Source organism: Prunus persica, chromosome G3, assembly GCF_000346465.2.
Source record: "Prunus persica cultivar Lovell chromosome G3, Prunus_persica_NCBIv2, whole genome shotgun sequence".
NCBI lineage: Eukaryota > Viridiplantae > Streptophyta > Magnoliopsida > Rosales > Rosaceae > Prunus > Prunus persica.
Window position 1 is genome coordinate 22,096,621 of NC_034011.1, and position 17,403 is coordinate 22,114,023.

Consider the following 17,403-nt stretch of genomic DNA (forward strand, 5'->3'; position numbering starts at 1 on the left):
GTATTTATATATGAAGGGCTTCACTTTGCTCTGCAACTTAGCTCTTAAGCTTAATCTGTGATTCTCTAGCCGACTTCGGATAGTTTATTTTGGTTAGCGATGGTGGAGAGGAAGCTTTTCAAGACGAAGCTGTGTGTTTTGTATCAGAGAGGGCGATGTGCGCGCGAAAGTTGCTCCTTTGCTCACGGACAAGCGGAGCTCCGTCGTTTCTCGGGCTCCTTTGACGGTATTTTTGCTCCTCTTGCCTCTTTTCCTCTTTTGTTTCAATCTTCAATGATTTAGTCACAAGCTTGGCTTATCTTTTGCCAGTTGGGTTTCTTTTCATTTTTAATTTTTGGGATTTTTTTTTTCTGGTTTGCTCAACAATTATAAACCCTTTCTTTGATTGTAATTAACTGTCAAGTTTTGTAATTTAGAGCAAGTTTTTACTGCTTTCAAGTCATGTTGGCATGTTTTTCGTGAGTGGAAAAGGTCTACCATTTAACTTCTTGTTCATGATTTTGATTGTTACTTGAAACAATATGCTCCATTTCAAATTACTTTATTTACTTTGAATTCTGCTTACATGAATGAATTCAAGTGATTCAATGCTCTCTTTCTGTCTGTTCAAGTTGTCTTGCAATTTATGATCATCTAATGTAATCCTTCCCTTGTTTGAAACTATGTTGTGTCTGCAATTTGGATATTATTTTCGTCTGATGGAGCAAATGGGACCACATATGTTTAAGGACTCGGGAGTTAAGTATTATTCCAGAAAAATTGCAGATTTAGTCATTCAGCGGTTAGAGCTGCCATCAAAATCTCCTCTTGAGAGATGCTGCATTGTCAGCTGTGTTGGTGTCGCCAAAATTCCAAGTTCATATTGAGTAACAAGGTCACTGTACTGATTCTTCAGGATGAATTGTTCTAGGTGGTTTATGTTTTAACTTATAGCCAATTCCGATTGTGGTATTCCTGTGGGGAACCTCGTCATTATGATTCATCTTTGATATGTTATGATGGATTAGGTAGTTCTGGAATATATCTTCTTCTCTAGCCTTGAGACCCAAGATGGTTTTGGTGAATATCCATACTTTCTATTTGCCACTTGAATTCTGCGGTTTGTGAATTTCACGGAGATCATGGCATTTTTATTTGTCTTCTTGAATTATATTGTCAAGAGACTTCATGGATGGAGAAGAATCTTTTATGGGAGTTCTTGCGGAAGAAACTAAATTATTACGGGTGCTTCAGATAATTTATATCTTTTATCCTTACATGGAACCTTGGCGAATCTCTTGACCTTTCTGATTGCATCTCATCCTTATTGCTCAACAAGATGATGGGAATGCCAATTCTCCTCTATCCAATGCTTCTCTGATATATGAAGGTTATCTGTAAGCTCACACATGGGTTTACTATATCTATTTCTTATATGAGAGCAGTAGTTTCTATGGCCCCTTTGAAACTGGCAAGGATTCAACATAACTGTTCATTATTATGTTACTCATGTTATTCCGTGTAATGGTAAGCTTAGCCTCATTATCATATAATGGGCGGTCTCCTTGTTTCTTCTGACACACTAATTAATAGTTTTTAGATCTGTTTGACAGAAAATCTACTATTTGTAGGTAGGCGGGACTCTGGAGGTGATGATTTGAGGGATAAGCTTGAGAGAAGGTATTCTCCACGGGGAAGGTATTCACCACAGAGAGATGCAAGAGGCCGACATGTACTTCGTGGTTAGGAAGCGTTCTTATATAATTATTCTGTTGTATTGTTCTCCACATTTTCCTTTCTTTAGTTATAGAACTTATTTTGGTTTATAGTCCCCTTTTTTTAACAGTTGGTAAAGTTTGACTGTTGTGGTTGACCACCATTCAAAGGCGAACAGAACTTTTGACTTTCATTTAGCAATATTTTTACTTCTCTTCCTAAATTCTGGCTGATCTTTTCCTCTCTTTTTTTTTTTTCCTACAATTTCTTTGGAAATTAAACAGCAGAACATAGTCCATCCAGGTCCCTTGAGAGAGAAAAGTAAGTTAATGGATCCCCTTGCAACTTTCTCCTCTATTATTGTCTCACTCTCTACCTCTTTGATTACTGCAGGGAATTTGTTTCCATATATATTTGCTTTGTGGATGCCGCATATTGAGCATTTATCCTTCTAATCTCTTATAAACAGTACCAAAGATTTTCTCTCACTTTAATTTTTTCTGACACTTTAGCACTTGTTTTTAGTTTTGAATATTCCTTCGGTAACAGCAAACGAAGGAAGAAACAACACTTGGATGGCCAAAGTGATATTTCTGGAAGTTTGAGAATTTCAAATGAGACTGAACATGAAGCTAAAGAAGCAAATTCCAGAGGTGTTCTTGAGGAGCAGGTCTGAAATTCTGGTCGAAGGTTATCATCATGAGTTCATTTAAAATGCTTTCCTAATCTTGGTTGAAATTATATTTTGATATTCTTCCTTGGAACTCGGTGCAGTTAAAGCAATTGCAGTCAGAGATCAACATGCTTGATCACCGCAGATCTCAATTAGGGGTCAGTTCCAATTATTCAATGTTTATTATTGGTTTTCATTTATGTAAATGCCTACATCCCAAAATTACAAGGTCTTTTGCGCAACTTATTTTGTACATTGTTAGTGAAAATACTTGACAAAAAAAAAAAGTTTGTGAAAATGATACATCATACTGTAGTCAGTAAAAAGGTATTTAATCTCTCTTGCTGTTATCTTTTGCAAGTTATTTTAGGTATATCTTCTTCATACACGACTTTACTTTCATTAATATAGTGGGAGTAGAATGTTGTATTAAAGCATTCCAGATCAGTTATAGAGTACTCTTTTTTGGAATACTCTATCTCTGTCTTTTCTTTCGTTTTGTCTCTCATTTGTATTGTACTGTCTGCTTACTTTGGGATGATTTGTATTGTACTGTCTGCTTACTTCGGGATGATTGGTTATATTTTTGGCGTGTGATGCATTTGTTATTTCAGGTCTACCTGGAAGAGAAGTCTCAAGAAGTGGATAGTCTTACTTCTAAAATTAAGGAGCTTGAGGCTCAATTATACAAAGAGAAAGAGGACTGTAAGAGGTACTAAAGATCCTATAAGGAATTTGTATCGTCTGCTACAGAGTAGTATGTTTACTGAAGTCTTACTAACTGATGACCGGTTCTTTCTTCCTCTTCTTTGGGATTTCAAAATATTCAGGATCTCCTCCAAAGTGAAGAAGTTTGTAAAAGCACATTCTCGTAATTCAAGGATACAAGATCAACTAAAGAGGCAAGGTTTTAATATAGTTTTAAAATCCTCTGGTTGCTTTTGCATTCAATCATTATTGGAGTTTGTGGAGCTCTTGCAATTTGATTAATTGTATGAAAAATCTGTAGATCACAGGTCCGACTTAATAAGTTGGGAGATCAGCTTGCCTTAGATATTTATGGAAATGATGTCAATGAAGAGGATTCGAGCATTAATATTGTTAGTGATGGTGATGGTGAGACTACTGGTTTTCCAGTAACCCCACATAATGAGCGGCTGAATGATGCTTCTCCAAGCAAGATGAGGCTGGAAGCTATTAGGGATTATGCCAAAGAATCAAAACAAAGTGGTAGGTATTGACATTCCATGTATAGGATTTTGTAGACTTTATGAAATATATAGGGATTGAGTTTTCGCGTTCTCTCTCTCTATCACTCTCTTTTAGATTTGAACCTCCTTTTTGTTTGTTGAGAGCTGATTTAGTATCATAAAAACCCTTTACAGTCTCATTTTTTGTGGATAGTTGTTAATTTTCTCTCTCGAATATATTTAGACTTCTTTAGCTCATTTTTTAAACAAATGTGGATTTTACTAATTTATTGATATTATCGCTTATCATGGATGCGTTACTAATTTATTCATATTTTACTAAACAAATATGAATATATTTAGACTTCTTTAGCTCTTTGATGGTTTGACTATGTTGTTGAAGTTGTTTGCATAATGGCTACCACAGTTATGGTTTTTATTGTTGGCGCTTACACTCTTGTGATATATGCCAGCTCATTCAACAAGAGGACATCTGACCACATCAAGCAGACCAAAGAAGCTCTCTCGGTGGAACATACACCCTGCTCAATCAAATTTTGACAAAAAAAATGAGGCAGTGAGCAATACAACTGGCAGTCCAAAGCAATTAGCAAACGAAGGCAAGCATGATAGGAGAAAAACTGCTTCCTCTAGCATCCTCTCTGCAGATATGGTGCATCTTTTTTACTTTCTAGAGGAATTTTGTTTAATTAGTATGTAATTGTAGATGACATAATCTTTGCCAAAGCCACAACCTATATATATTAGGCAATTTGAAATTCACAATTGAGTCTAACTCCACTGACATTGGTGCATGCTCTCAAAAAGTTGGACGTCATTAGATCTTAGATCTTACATTAACTTGTTAATCTTGCCTGTTGTATGTTAAAAATGTTTTTTCTCGAATGGCATCCAGACTTGGTCTTCTTTTTCAGCACACGGCTAACCTTTTCTATTCTTGCACAAAAGCTATATGCGTGTATAAACGCACTGCTAATGTTTATCCTTGCATTGAAATCTTTTGGACAACAAATGCGCAGTTGAAGATTTCGGAGTCAGCCCCTGTTGTACCCTCAACTAGCATGGCGGCTCACCCAGTTGACACAGAAGTTGAAATTGAACCAGAGGATAAAATTGAGATGGTTGGGAAAGCTTCTGGTAAAATTGAGGAAGGAGCTGCATATGAGAACGTGAGCTTTTCATTACCACTTCCTCCACCTCCAATCCCTAAAATTAACTACTCACAGGTAATTATTGCTTCTGGTTGCTTATTGAAGTTCTTACTTATGCACTTCTTCTCTTTGAATAAGAACATACTGCGCGGTATGAGAATATGCAGTCAGTGCTGTGCAGCTTGTATCTCTCTCTTTTGTCAATTTATTTTGGTTTCTGATAGAGTCCCATTTTGCATGCAGTATGAGGGGGATGATGAGATTATAGATGTGCAGGGAGCTGACTAGGAGACGGTGCAAGCTGATGTCGTTTAACCGTTTAATCATATTTAACAGTGAGAAAATAATTTTTGATCAAGTATTTGGCAGGGTCGGATGATTAATCTCTTTGTTTGCAAATAGTTGGAGTGATTAGTGAATGAGCATGCAGAATGTACACAAAATTTGGTAGACTTACAGTTTTCCTTTGTTTTCGTTAATTGATAACTCACTTAAGTATTTCTTAACCTTCATTTATTTGTATGGTGTGGGTTCATCTACTTGGTCGTTCCATAAATAGAACAAGTTTTTGTTATCACTCACTGCCCAAATAAGGGCAGCACTGATCAAGCTCTTTGCTTGCATCAGCAGCAAACGTCTTACATTTGTGCTCGAGTCTTTTGGCTTTGGCCTTAAACAGTTGAGCAAAGGTCAAATTCAGCGAGAGAAACTCTAGGGTATGTTTGGTACATTGTATTAGACTTTGGGTAGGAGTAAATAGTTCATGTCAGTTGTTTGGTGTCAACTTGTATTATTTAATTATCGGACTATATTAAACGGATTAGGTTTTTAATACTCTCCTTACCCGACTAACGAATATAACCCACACACCCTGGTTTAGATAATACACGCTTAATTATAAGATTAGGAAAAAAAACACGCTCTACATTTCTTCTTTGCTATCTTCTCCTCAGAAATTCCTTGTCACCAGGGGATCAGTCATATTCTTCACCAGCTTTTACAAATCTCCCTTTGACGCATTTTCTAGTATTATCTCTGGCCTTCCTAGAGGCATATCTTATTTATTTACCAAACCTGCACATCAGAAACAAAAAATCTCTACAAGTAAATATAAGCAGATGTTGAAAGATTATGAAGATGTATGTTTACATACTTCGTTGGCAAAGAGAGAGATAGAGAGAGCTTATATGACATCCGGACCCAAATTTAAGTATTTGTTTAATTTAATTAATTTAATAAATTATAAAATTACAATTTTGCTCTCTGGGATAGAGTTAATTTCGTCACTTTTTAACAAAAAAGTTACGAGCTACAGAAGCCTAGTGGCATAATCGTAAATATTTCGAAGTTCAACTTTTAAAAACCCCAATTTTTTTTTCCTTCTCTTTTTCTCTCTCCCCCGAAAACAGCCCCCTACACAATTGATCGGTTTTGTGGCTGCCACCACCACTTCCAGCCACCAATCTTGACGGGGTTGGTACCAAAAGAACTACCGTGACCTCCTCTCTACATCCCACCCCATCCCCACCGCTGCTGCCTGAAAATACCAAAAAGCTGCCAGTTTTGACTCAAAACTTCCTACTTTCGTTCCGGCAATTTCGGCTACCAAATTTGTCGATTTAGGTATGCTTTCTCATCCTCTCAATGTTCTCTAGCTGATGGTTGGGTTGATTAGGATCGATTTTTGTGTTTTGAAACTCAAACTCAATTTACAACTTAAAGTTTTAGCCGGTTTTCAACTAGTGTTTTCGATAAGTTTCGGTCACTTTTTGGTCTTTGTCCAAGAACAAAAGTTGATTCGCTTGTTGTTCGGATCACATAGGTATATGTATTGATGGGGTGGACACTATTTGGGTGACCCATTTGATCCTAAAATGATTCACATGTCGTCCCGAGCACGACGGTATGCTCGAATTTGAATTTTGTTATCGTTTGACTATCGATCGAATTACGCATATTAGGCGTTATCCGGGTTCAATATGTTTGGACTGTTGGATCGACTCCAATTTCAAATATGTTGATCTAGGCACCTCCAGGATCGTGTAGGTATTCGCGGATCGTGACTCGGAGTCCCGGATACTCCGGTTGAATGACTTAAAGTTTGTGCAAAATGATAACCGTCCGATCGCGAGCGATCCGACCTTTCGATTTAGACCAAACTTGCAGGACATGTATAATAAATCTTGTGGAACTCAGAAACTTTCAGATTGGGAATCTAAGGTCGTGGGCCCCATAGGCCTGGTTGACTAAGTTTGGGGAGTTTGACCCCTCGGTTGACTGTGAGTCTTCTGAGATAGTTTCACCCTTGATTTATGAGTCCAGACTATTATTTGAGTTATGTTGATTATGTTGGAAATATGAGATTGTTTTATAATATCGTATGGAATTCTTGAATATTAGTTTGATAATTGAAGTTATGGAATGAATTAGCATTGGATATTTGATTTATCGGTTGTGAAAGTGAGTCTTGTGTCTCGGCAATGATTATTAGTAAATAAGTGGACATTTGTTTTTAAGTGTACTTCATTCTTCTAATATGGAATTTCTTGTATAGTGAGTTTTGATTGAAAATTGATTCAATATGGTTAATGAGGATATGGGATCTCTAAAGGTTATTATTTATCATTAATTAATATTATTATGATTATTATTAAAGTATATGGATTGGGTGATATCGGGTTATTTACGAAAGTCTATTGTTTTAATTGTGGAATACAGTATTTGCTAAAATATGAATATAGTTTGAATACTTTGGGTTAGGTTTTATTCTTCTCCATAAGGAGGTATATATAGGAGTGTACATGAGTGCTTTACAAGGAAATAGATATAGTAATCAATTAGGATAGTATCTCTTAATTATACAATGATTTGTCAACTATATAGAATAAGAAAGTAAATCCCTTAATTAATTAGGAGACTCACGTCAACATTTCTCCACAAGTTTGTGCATATATGTCACCAATGCCCAACTTGGTAAGTAAGTCATGAAATACTCTGCCACAAACAGCTTTTGTTAAGATATCTTCGAGTTGATCTTTTGATTTTACGAATGGTAGGCAGATGGTCTTCTTCTCAATTTTTTCTTTGATAAAATGTTTATCCACCTCAACATGTTTGGTTCGATCATGTTGAACTGGATTATGGGCAATATCAATAACTGACTTGTTGTCACAATGTAACTCCATTGGCTTTTCTGGCGTGAAGCCCAATTCTGTCAATAGTCTTATGATCCATAGTAATTCAAAAATTACGTGAGCCATTCCTCGATACTCTGCTTCTGTACTAGACCGAGAAACCACATTTTATTTTTTACTTTACCAAGTGACTAGGTTACCTCCCACGAAAGGAAAGTAACCTAAAGTAGAGCGTCTATCAGTAATGGAGCCAGCCTAATTAGCATCTGTATATCCAACAACTTCAAGATCTCCATTTTTTTAGAACAATAATCCTTTCCCAGGGGCTGACTTTAAGTATCTTAAGATTCGATCAACAGCATTCCTATGAGAAACACTGGGTGAATGCATAAACTGACTAACAACACTCACAACATATGAAATATCTAGTCTTGTGTGTGCCAGGTATATCAACCTTCCAATAAGGCGTTGGTACTGTTCCTTATTGGTTGGTTCTTGGTCCACGTCTTCACACAACTTGTGATTCATCTCAATGGGTGTGTCAGCATGCTTACATCCAAACATTCCTGTTTCAATGAGTAGATCCATTACATACTTCATTTGAGACAAAAATATACCTGTTTTTGACCTTGCTACTTCGATTTCGGGAAAGTACTTCAGATCACCTAAATCCTTCATCTCAAATTCCTGAGACAAATTACTTTAGTTGCTCTCCTGTGTCGTTTCCAGTTACGATTATGTCATCTACATAAACAATCAATGCAATAAGTTTTCACTCATCACTTTTCAAGAATAGGGTGTGATCTGAATTACTCTGTGTATATCCAAAATTCTTCATAGATTTAGTAAATCTGCCAAACCATGCCCTGAGAGATTGTTTTAATCCATATAATGACTTTCTGAGCTTGCAAACTTGATTTTCCTTGTCAGGAATTGAATTACATCCTGGGGGTAAGTCCATATATACTTCTTCTTCCAAGTCTCCATGTAAGAATGCATTTTTGACATCAAACTGATGTAGTGGCCAATCAAGATTTGCTGCTAGAGACAATAGGACTCTATTAGTGTTAATCTTGGCTACTGGGGCAAATGTTTCATAGTAGTCTATCCCATGTCTCTGTGTGTATCCCTTCGCCACCAATCTAGCTTTATATCTTTCAATGGATCCATCTGCTTTGAGTTTCACAGTATAAATCCACCTGCATCCTATTGTCTTCTTTCCATGAGGTAGGGGCTCGAGTTCCCATGTGACATTCTTTTGGATAGCTCGCATTTCTTCATTCATTGCTTTTTTCCATTTTGGGTCTTCTAGTGCTTCAGTTACACTATTGGGGAGAGATATATAATTATTGATGGGGTATTTTCCTTTGGCTTTAAGATCTGCTTCATATTGTACTCAAGGTTTGCCACGGTTCTTCCTTTATAGAAGCTGATATGTAGGCTATGTGCCTTCTGAAATCAAATTATCATGGGATATTTTATTAGTGTTATCAGTTTCAGGGAAATATGTTACCTGAATGACTTCCTTAGCAGGTGATTGGTGTGGTACTAGAACTGAAGCAAGCAAAATCTCATCATGGGATATTTCAATTTCCTCCTCTTGATTTTGACAGCGTGGAGACAACGAATCAGTTTCCTCTAGCGACCGGTTGCTGTCTGCTGGTGACGGGTTATTTTGAAGCAGGTTCTCCGGATTTGAAGAACTAAAAGGGGGCGACCGGTTGTTTTCCATTGGCTACTGGTCATTTTGATGTAGAGTGACGTCATAGGGAAAAAAATCGAGAATTGCAGTAGTGGTGGATTCTCGATTCTCCTAATGGGCTGTTGAAAAATATAAGTCATGTTCCTGAAACACAACATCTATGAAGGTATAAACCTTCTGACTAGGAGAATGATAACACCGGTATCCTTTCTGATGAGGTCCATAGCTAATGAAAACACATTTTTCGGCTTAGGGATCCAATTTGCTTCGTTGGTGATCATATAAGTGGACAAATACAACACAGTCAAAAATTCGGGGTTCTAGGTTTGGGGCGGGAGGTGTTTAGATATGGTAGTGAAGTGTTTGAAGTGGTGTTTGAAAATTTAGGATACTAGAAGGAATCCGATTGATAAGGTATGCTGCAAAGACGACGGCTTCACCCCAAAAGGATCCTGGCATATTGGCACCAAAGAGAGAGGCACGAACGACTTCCAATAAGTGTATGTTCTTTCTTTCAAACATATGAGGAATTTGATTTTGGGTTTTGGATTTGAATATGAGAAATTTGAGATAAGGGTTTAGAGACAACCTAGGATCGATTGCTCTGATGCCATGCTAAAATATGAATATGGTTTGAATACTTTGGGTTATGTTTTATTCTTCTCCATAAGGAGGTATATATAGAAGTTTACATGAGTGCTTCACAAGGAAATAGATATAGTAATCAATTAGGATAGTATCTCCTAATTATACAATGATTTGTCAACTATATAGAATAGGAAAGTAAATCCCTTAATTAATCAAGAAAATAAATCTCCTTGATTAATTAGAAGACTCACGTCAACAGTATTTTATGGAAATTAAGTGTAAACAAGTTTTGAATACTATTTGAATTATTTTTTAGACACAAGGAATTGACGGTATAATGTAAGAAATAAATAGAAATTGATAGAGTTTACGGTACATTACTGGAATTGACAGAAATTTAGTAGAATTGACGGATCACGAATGGACGGTAAGCCTAGGTAGAGAGTATTTAAGTTTTGAAATGTTTTAAACTAGAAATTGAGGATTTTATGGGCAAAAGTTTTAATATATGTTTTCCTACTTAAGAGATAAGGATTAAGAGTTTTCTAAGTTTTAAGGATTTTGTATAATTCACGATTATTTTCTTAAGTGAAGTTTTATTTTACCATGTCATTACCTGATTTTATATACCCGTTTTGTTCTCCTTGTGTTTCTGTTCTAATTTAAAAGTTATTATCCTCTCAATATTTTCTTTTCATATTTGATTTTGCAAAATAAGTGGTAAATATCAAAGTTGAATACATAACTTGTCAATAAAACAAAGAGAAAAAACTACGTGTGACTTGATCCCTTGTTAAAGGTTAGTAGGCAACCTAGAGTTACTAGGTGCAGCTGTGAGACCAAGTGATTGAAAAGCTGTTCAGTTAAGTTATTTTGAAATATTTTAATGTATTCATGTTGTTTCAAAAGTTGGAATCAGTTTCAGATGGCAGAACGGTTTATTTGATTTAAAGAGGCCTGAGGCCATAAAGATTTGAGGTTTGGTTGCATGAATACTGTTATTGTGTATGCTGAATGGTTATGGATATTTAAATTGCCTGTTGTACAGGTGAAAAAGTTTGGGAACCAGCAATTTACAAGAGAGACTCTGTCGAATTTTCAACAAAAGTCAAACCTAAGGAATTATTTTTTAATTTTAGTTAGATGGCAGTTTGGTCAAGTGTGATCAGCACCTACCAGGTGTCGAACACGCACAGGGTTCGGCTCAGATTCCAAAGAGGAATTTGGGTCAAGTCTTGTCATGCAAGCATTTAACAGATTATATAATAGAGTGGGTAAATTGTAGGTTTTCCGCGAGTTAGAGTATGTCTTGTAAGGCCATCTCCAACCCATGAGGCTAAACCCAAAATATCCCAAATTATAGCCCAAAACCTCTCCCAACCCAAGAAAATGATGAGACCAAAATTTAGGAAAACCCAAACTTGGACTTAAATAGCAGTCCAAGTATTGCTTGAACCCAAAAATATTCAGTGGAGCCCACCTACAGCTGACACATCCCATGTGCATCAGAAAACAGATTGGGGCCCGTGCTGGGGCCCACGTAGCAGTCTTTGTCTGCTAGCTTGACGCAGCAGGTGTCACATGTTCGCTCTAGCTTATGTTGCCGTTGCAATTCAAATTTCATTTTTTTTTAAAAACAATTCTAATAGTAACTTAAATCAACGATCTAGAATAAATCAAAGCTATTTTAACTGTAAAAAAAGAAAGATCCAACCGCTGAAATTTAAATCCAACGGTTAATATAATATTTTTAATTAATTTAAACCAGATCCAACCCAAAACTCACTCCAAACTATATAAAATACTCACCCATTTCTCAATTAATCTACCAAAAATATTTTTTCTATTTCTAATTTATTTCTCCTTTGTCAATTTCATCAATCTTCTTTCATTCTCATACTTTTGATATCATTTCAAGCACATTATCTTCTTCATTCTCATACTTTCATATCATTTCAAGCTTTTAATGGATAACTGTGGCAATGCCATCTTTTTCTTTATGTTGGATGATGATTCAGATGATGAGGAGCATCATCAGAGAGTGATACAAGCCATTATCCACCATAATTCACTAGAGAATGAAGCCACCAAACATGGTGGGTCGGTAGTCGATCATGAGTACAAGAACCGTGAAAAGAAAGATCACCATCGCAATCTCATGTCCAACTACTTCGTTGAAAGGCCACATTTTAATACTATGAACTTTCATAGGCAGTTCTGAATGCTGAAAAAGTTGTTTTACCGCATCTTGAATGATGTTGTCAACCACGAGCCATACTTTCGCCAGAAAAAAGACGGACTTGGCCGACAAGGGCTATCCCCTATGCAAAAGTTAACCGCTGTCTTTAGTATGTGCGCATGGGGATGCTTGGATGACGCGACCGACGAGGACTGTAGATTGAGTGAAAGCACAGCTCTTGAATCACTTCGTAAGTTTTGTTGCACTGTTGAAGCCGTGTATGGACAATGGTTAGGTCTCCAAATCTAGCTGACCTTTACAAGCTATTGCACAAGGCAAGCCATTGAGGCTTCCCAAGCATGTTAGGAAGTCTTGATTGCATGCACTGGGAATGAGAGAACTGCCCATCTTCTTAGGCATGCCAATTTACCGGTCACAAAAAGAAAAACCCCACTGTTGTGCTAGAGGCCGTGGCCTCATACAACACATGGATATGGCATGCCTTTTTTGGAGTCGCTGGATTATTCAATGATATCAACATTTTAGCTCGTTCTCCATTATTCAATGATGTGGTCAATGGAAATCAATACCATTTAGGCTACTATTTGGCAGATGGGATCTACCCCTGTTAGGCTACTTTGATGAATACCATTTCTTCTCCTGATGACCCAAAGAAGAGGCTTTTTGCACAACTGCAAGAAGCATACAGGAAGGATGTTGAAATAGCATTTGGAATACTACAGGCTCGATGGGTTATTGTTTGAGGCCCTGCATGTATGTGGTGCAAGGATAGCCTCCACTCAATCATGATGATGTGTATAATTTTTGCACAACATGATTGTGCTGGATGAGTACGAATATGTAGGGATCTGATGAAGAGGATATGTGTCCACAACAATCTAGGAGAGTTAGAGCAAGACAATATGAGCTGGAGTCAAGCATTACATACGAGTACCACCAAGATAGGCAGACTCTCTCTGATGACATGATTCTTCATAATAGAGTTCGATCTCCACATGTGCATCAGAGTCTCCTACATGATTTGATCGATCATCTTTGGAGGAGCTTTGGAGACAGTGAATGAGGTCGGCAATTGTTTCAATCCTCGTTTTGTGTTTTAATTATCTTGTGTTTTTTTCATGTTGTGTGTTTTCTTTGGGAATAAAATTATATTTGTGGAATTTTAATTTTTTTAGGTCAAATTGTTCAAAAAATTAAACTATGACGTTATTTAAAAAGATTAAATGAAGAAAAGTTTTCCATTTAAAAAAAATAGACTTAAACCATTATTAAATAATTTAATAAAGTTGCAGACTTAAAATTTAAGTCCGGATGGTTGGGAGAAAAAACTATTTGAGTCCGGGTAAAACCCAAATAGTTACTTTTTAAGAGGGGGAAGATTTGGGTTTAGTCCCTTACGAGTTAGAGAAAAGAATGCCTCCAAAGGTGGGTATGAACTTGAAAATGACCCATAGTTTAGGGATCTTTTGTAGTTTGTAAAAAAAAAAAAAAAAAAAAAAAGAGAAGTTTGTGTGAGTTTATTATTAGTTAATAAATGATGTATGAACTTGAAAAATGCCCATAGTTTGGAGGTTTTATATAGTTTAACCCCCTTCTTTTTTCTTAAAATTTCTGACAAATAAAAAACCGTTAGATCAAACCAGCGCCACCACGAATTTATAACTCGAAAACGAAATCCCTTGTCCCCGGCGCCGCCCCCCCCCCAAAAAAAAACGAAATCACCGAAACCCTATTCTCTCTCCCTCTCTCTGTTATTATTTTTAGTGTTCCGCTGGTACTGATTTCACAGCGCCATCTGCTATGCTGTCCCTTTTCTACTCATCTTTTTATTCCCTTTTATTCCAAATCTTGTTTAACATTATGACTTAAAACTGGAAATACCTCTTTTATTTTGGTGCAGATATTGTTTTCAGTACTACAAAGTTTATTGCTTCTTCTTTTTATTCAACGCAATTTCAATTGCTTTCTTTAATTTAAGAAAACTGATTAAGGTTTGATTTTCGGTGCAGAATTTTTGTTGTCTTCGAAATAGTTAATATTATTGTGTTGTGTATTTGATTCAGAAGATACAGAACCCAGATGAGTCTATTAATTAGTAATTTTGTAATTGCAAAAGTGGAATGACTGACAGAGAATGTGTCTTAGGCTACTAGGTATTGGTTTAGTACATGTTGGTTGGTTTATGAGGGATTTAAGATGTAATTGCAAAGTATTTGATACAATTGCAAAATATGTTTATATTACATGTTTCTTCGCGTGCTCTCATGTAATGATTTTATTGGTGATGAATTAACCTACTATGTCTTTTTCTGCATTACATTTGACTTTCAATGTGTTATGTATGGCCTCTGCTACTTAATGACCTTCTGCTGCATAATTTTGTTGGGTGGTTTGATATTCTTTACTACCTTTTGAGTTATAGTTTACATATATTTTGGTTGTTGAGGATTGTAGTGAGCTTGAATCTGTTTATCTATTTCTTAATCTCTAGAGTAATGTACCCTTAATAGGTTTTTTCTTCTTTCTTTATGATATTCTCTACTAGCGTGGCCCTTAATTACTTGTGTTTAAGTACCTCTCTCTCATTTGTATCATTGTTGTCCAGCCTGCACATGGAGGGGGAATGTTCGATGTTGGTAAAGCAGGAGACCTCTTATAAATCTGTGTTCATAGTGGCACAACATTTTGGAAGACTATATGAAGGTGTGTTATATGAAGTAAAAATTGAACAAGGATCAGGAGCAATTATAAGGGGAGGACCAGGCAGAGCACTCGTGGGTGAAGAAGATCGACCCCCATTGCTTAATCCTGTAAACAAGATCTTTGGTGAGAGCGATATGGTTAAGCCGTACAGTTGTCGTTTGGTGGCTCTGAGGTTCAATGGATTGTCCAAGTTATATATGTTGTTAACTGCTCGCGATGTCCTTAGGCACAGCCTTAGGTCCACCACCACTGCCCCCACGAAACCGGACTTGAAGGGACGTATTTTCGACATAGAGACCAAGTCATTCTATGCATTTACGCACCCCAAATCATTTAACCGAAGGTCAACTTTGATGTCTGCGTATAACAAGCTTTATCATCTTGGAATTGCAGATTCTTGGTCCCTAAATAATCCAAGGGTAGCCTTTGAGCGGTATGATCCCTGCAATGACTGTTGGGAGCCCCTGCCATCTGTTCCCTTTGGACTCTATAAGGGCAGAGGAGGGATGGCTGGTTATGCTGTTTGCGGAAATAATATTTTGCTCTCATCGAGTGCCGGCAGGAGTTTCATTGCTTTTAATGTGAAGGAAAAGAAATGGTATCCTGTCTTAGCTAAGGGGTCTTTTTCTTTCCGCGGGAGGGCTGTGGTTGTAGGCAATACCATCTATTGTTTATTAACCCTCCATCATGGGATGGTTGCAAAGTTTTCCTTTGATCCTAGTACGTATTCTATAAGCGGATCGCAGCGACTTTATGGTTTGGAATACAACAAAAAGCATACGTACAACGGATATTTTGAACAGTGCTCAGAGTATATGGTTCATCTAGGGAACTTGGATTTTTGTCTTGTCCAGAGTGGCACTGACAGCAATTGTTGTGGTCGTCAACCCATTTGGATCACCACGTTCCAAATTGTCTCTGAAGGAGGAAAAAGCTCTATCAACACCTTGCATTCAACTGTTTATGATGTGGACCTAAATGGCGCGCACAAATTCTTAATTGGTTTCAGCTTCACTCCGTTAGTTACTTTCCTTCTTGTCTGTCTTTAATTCTTCTTGCCCCTATTCATTTAATATACTTATTTGTATGACTTTTTATTTTCTTATGACTTAGAGATTGCGAGGATAACGAACCCAAAGGAATAGAAACTAAGGTGAAACTAATACATGTAAGTATATGCCATAAATCAAATTGTACAAGTGTTTTGAGTTATAATTTCTGACAACATGTGGTTGGGTTTCACAGGGACCACTGGAAAAGAGATGCAAACGGAAAGGACACTACAAGCTCGGGATCAAGCGTGGGATCAAGCTCAGGACCAAGCGCACATCTAGAAAATCCTTTGGCCTCTGTTTGAAGAGAGGCCTCATCACTTTGGGCAAACTCTGAAGTTCTGAAGTTGATTTGGAATTTGGCAATCACACGCTTCATGCTCCTGAAGTTGGATTTGTGACATTAGATGAGAATGACTAAGAGTTAAAAGAATTGGGTTTTACTATTTTTAACTATTTTACTGCTGCTGCTAATGTATCCAGCAGCAGAGGAGTTTAATCACCAGCTGCTTTTCTTTATCCTATCATTCTGTCTGGACTACTTGTAGTATTAATTAGCATCTGGATATATCTTAATGTGGTCTGTAAATTTACCTATGTACTATTAGTATCAGCTTTGAAATAGTTTGTTAGGCTTAGGAGTTGACCATGTAGTGTTTATTTATGGAAGAATAGGTGGATTTGTGGCGTTTATGGTGGGAGGTTGTATAATCTATCGGATTTGTGACGTTTGTTAGGCTTTATATTACTTTCAAGCAATACGCGCATCTTTTGAAGTTCCAATGGAACTTTGAAATGCTCAATTTTTTCCTTAACCAGGGTGATACTCGTTTTTTAATTTTTTTTGAAGTTGACCATGGTGATAGACTTAGTCTAAAGTCTAATAGGCATGTAGCAAATACATATAGCATATGGTTTGAGTACCAGAGATGATCGGTTTTGTTCTTTCAGATTAGTGACAAAGATCGCACAAGGTACCGTTCACAGAAAATGCTTATTAGGTTTGCACTCATGCTCTTATGGGTGCTGAAGAAACAACTTATTTAATTTTTTTGGTTGAAAACAACTTAATTTTTGTGTTCTTAGGCCATTTCTAACCCATGAGGCCAACTTACAAAAATCCCATATTATAGTCCAATTCATCTCCCAACTCAAGAAAAGTAAGGAGGCAAAATTTGGAAAAATCTAAACTTGGGGCCAAATACCAGTCCAGTTATTGCCTGAATTGGAAAACTTTTTGGTGGAGCCCACTTAAGGCTGTGACATGCCATTTTCAAGGAAGGGTGATTGGGGC

At 36.9% G+C, this 17,403-nt stretch overlaps 2 protein-coding genes across 4 annotated transcripts; both read left to right on the forward strand.

Moving 5' to 3' along the window:
• LOC18782171 (zinc finger CCCH domain-containing protein 13) lies at window positions 56-5,304 on the forward strand. 2 transcript variants are annotated; one of them, XM_020559357.1, is made up of 11 exons: window positions 56-226; window positions 1,611-1,721; window positions 1,980-2,016; window positions 2,221-2,365; window positions 2,470-2,526; window positions 2,983-3,080; window positions 3,199-3,270; window positions 3,378-3,598; window positions 4,032-4,231; window positions 4,599-4,805; window positions 4,974-5,304. In XM_020559357.1, the coding sequence occupies exons 1-11, from the start codon at window positions 100-102 to the stop codon at window positions 5,016-5,018; spliced, it is 1,320 nt and encodes a 439-aa protein (XP_020414946.1). In that variant the 5' UTR covers window positions 56-99; the 3' UTR covers window positions 5,019-5,304. The 2 variants fall into 2 exon arrangements, with proteins under 2 accessions (XP_020414946.1, XP_020414947.1); XM_020559358.1 differs by having other exon boundaries at window positions 75-226; window positions 1,983-2,016.
• On the forward strand, window positions 13,657-16,836 carry LOC109947798. Of its 2 annotated transcripts, XM_020558912.1 has the most exons (4): window positions 13,657-14,128; window positions 14,960-16,075; window positions 16,171-16,225; window positions 16,303-16,836. In XM_020558912.1, the coding sequence occupies exons 2-4, from the start codon at window positions 14,967-14,969 to the stop codon at window positions 16,444-16,446; spliced, it is 1,308 nt and encodes a 435-aa protein (XP_020414501.1). In that variant the 5' UTR covers window positions 13,657-14,128; window positions 14,960-14,966; the 3' UTR covers window positions 16,447-16,836. The 2 variants fall into 2 exon arrangements, with proteins under 2 accessions (XP_020414501.1, XP_020414500.1); XM_020558911.1 differs by having other exon boundaries at window positions 13,657-16,075.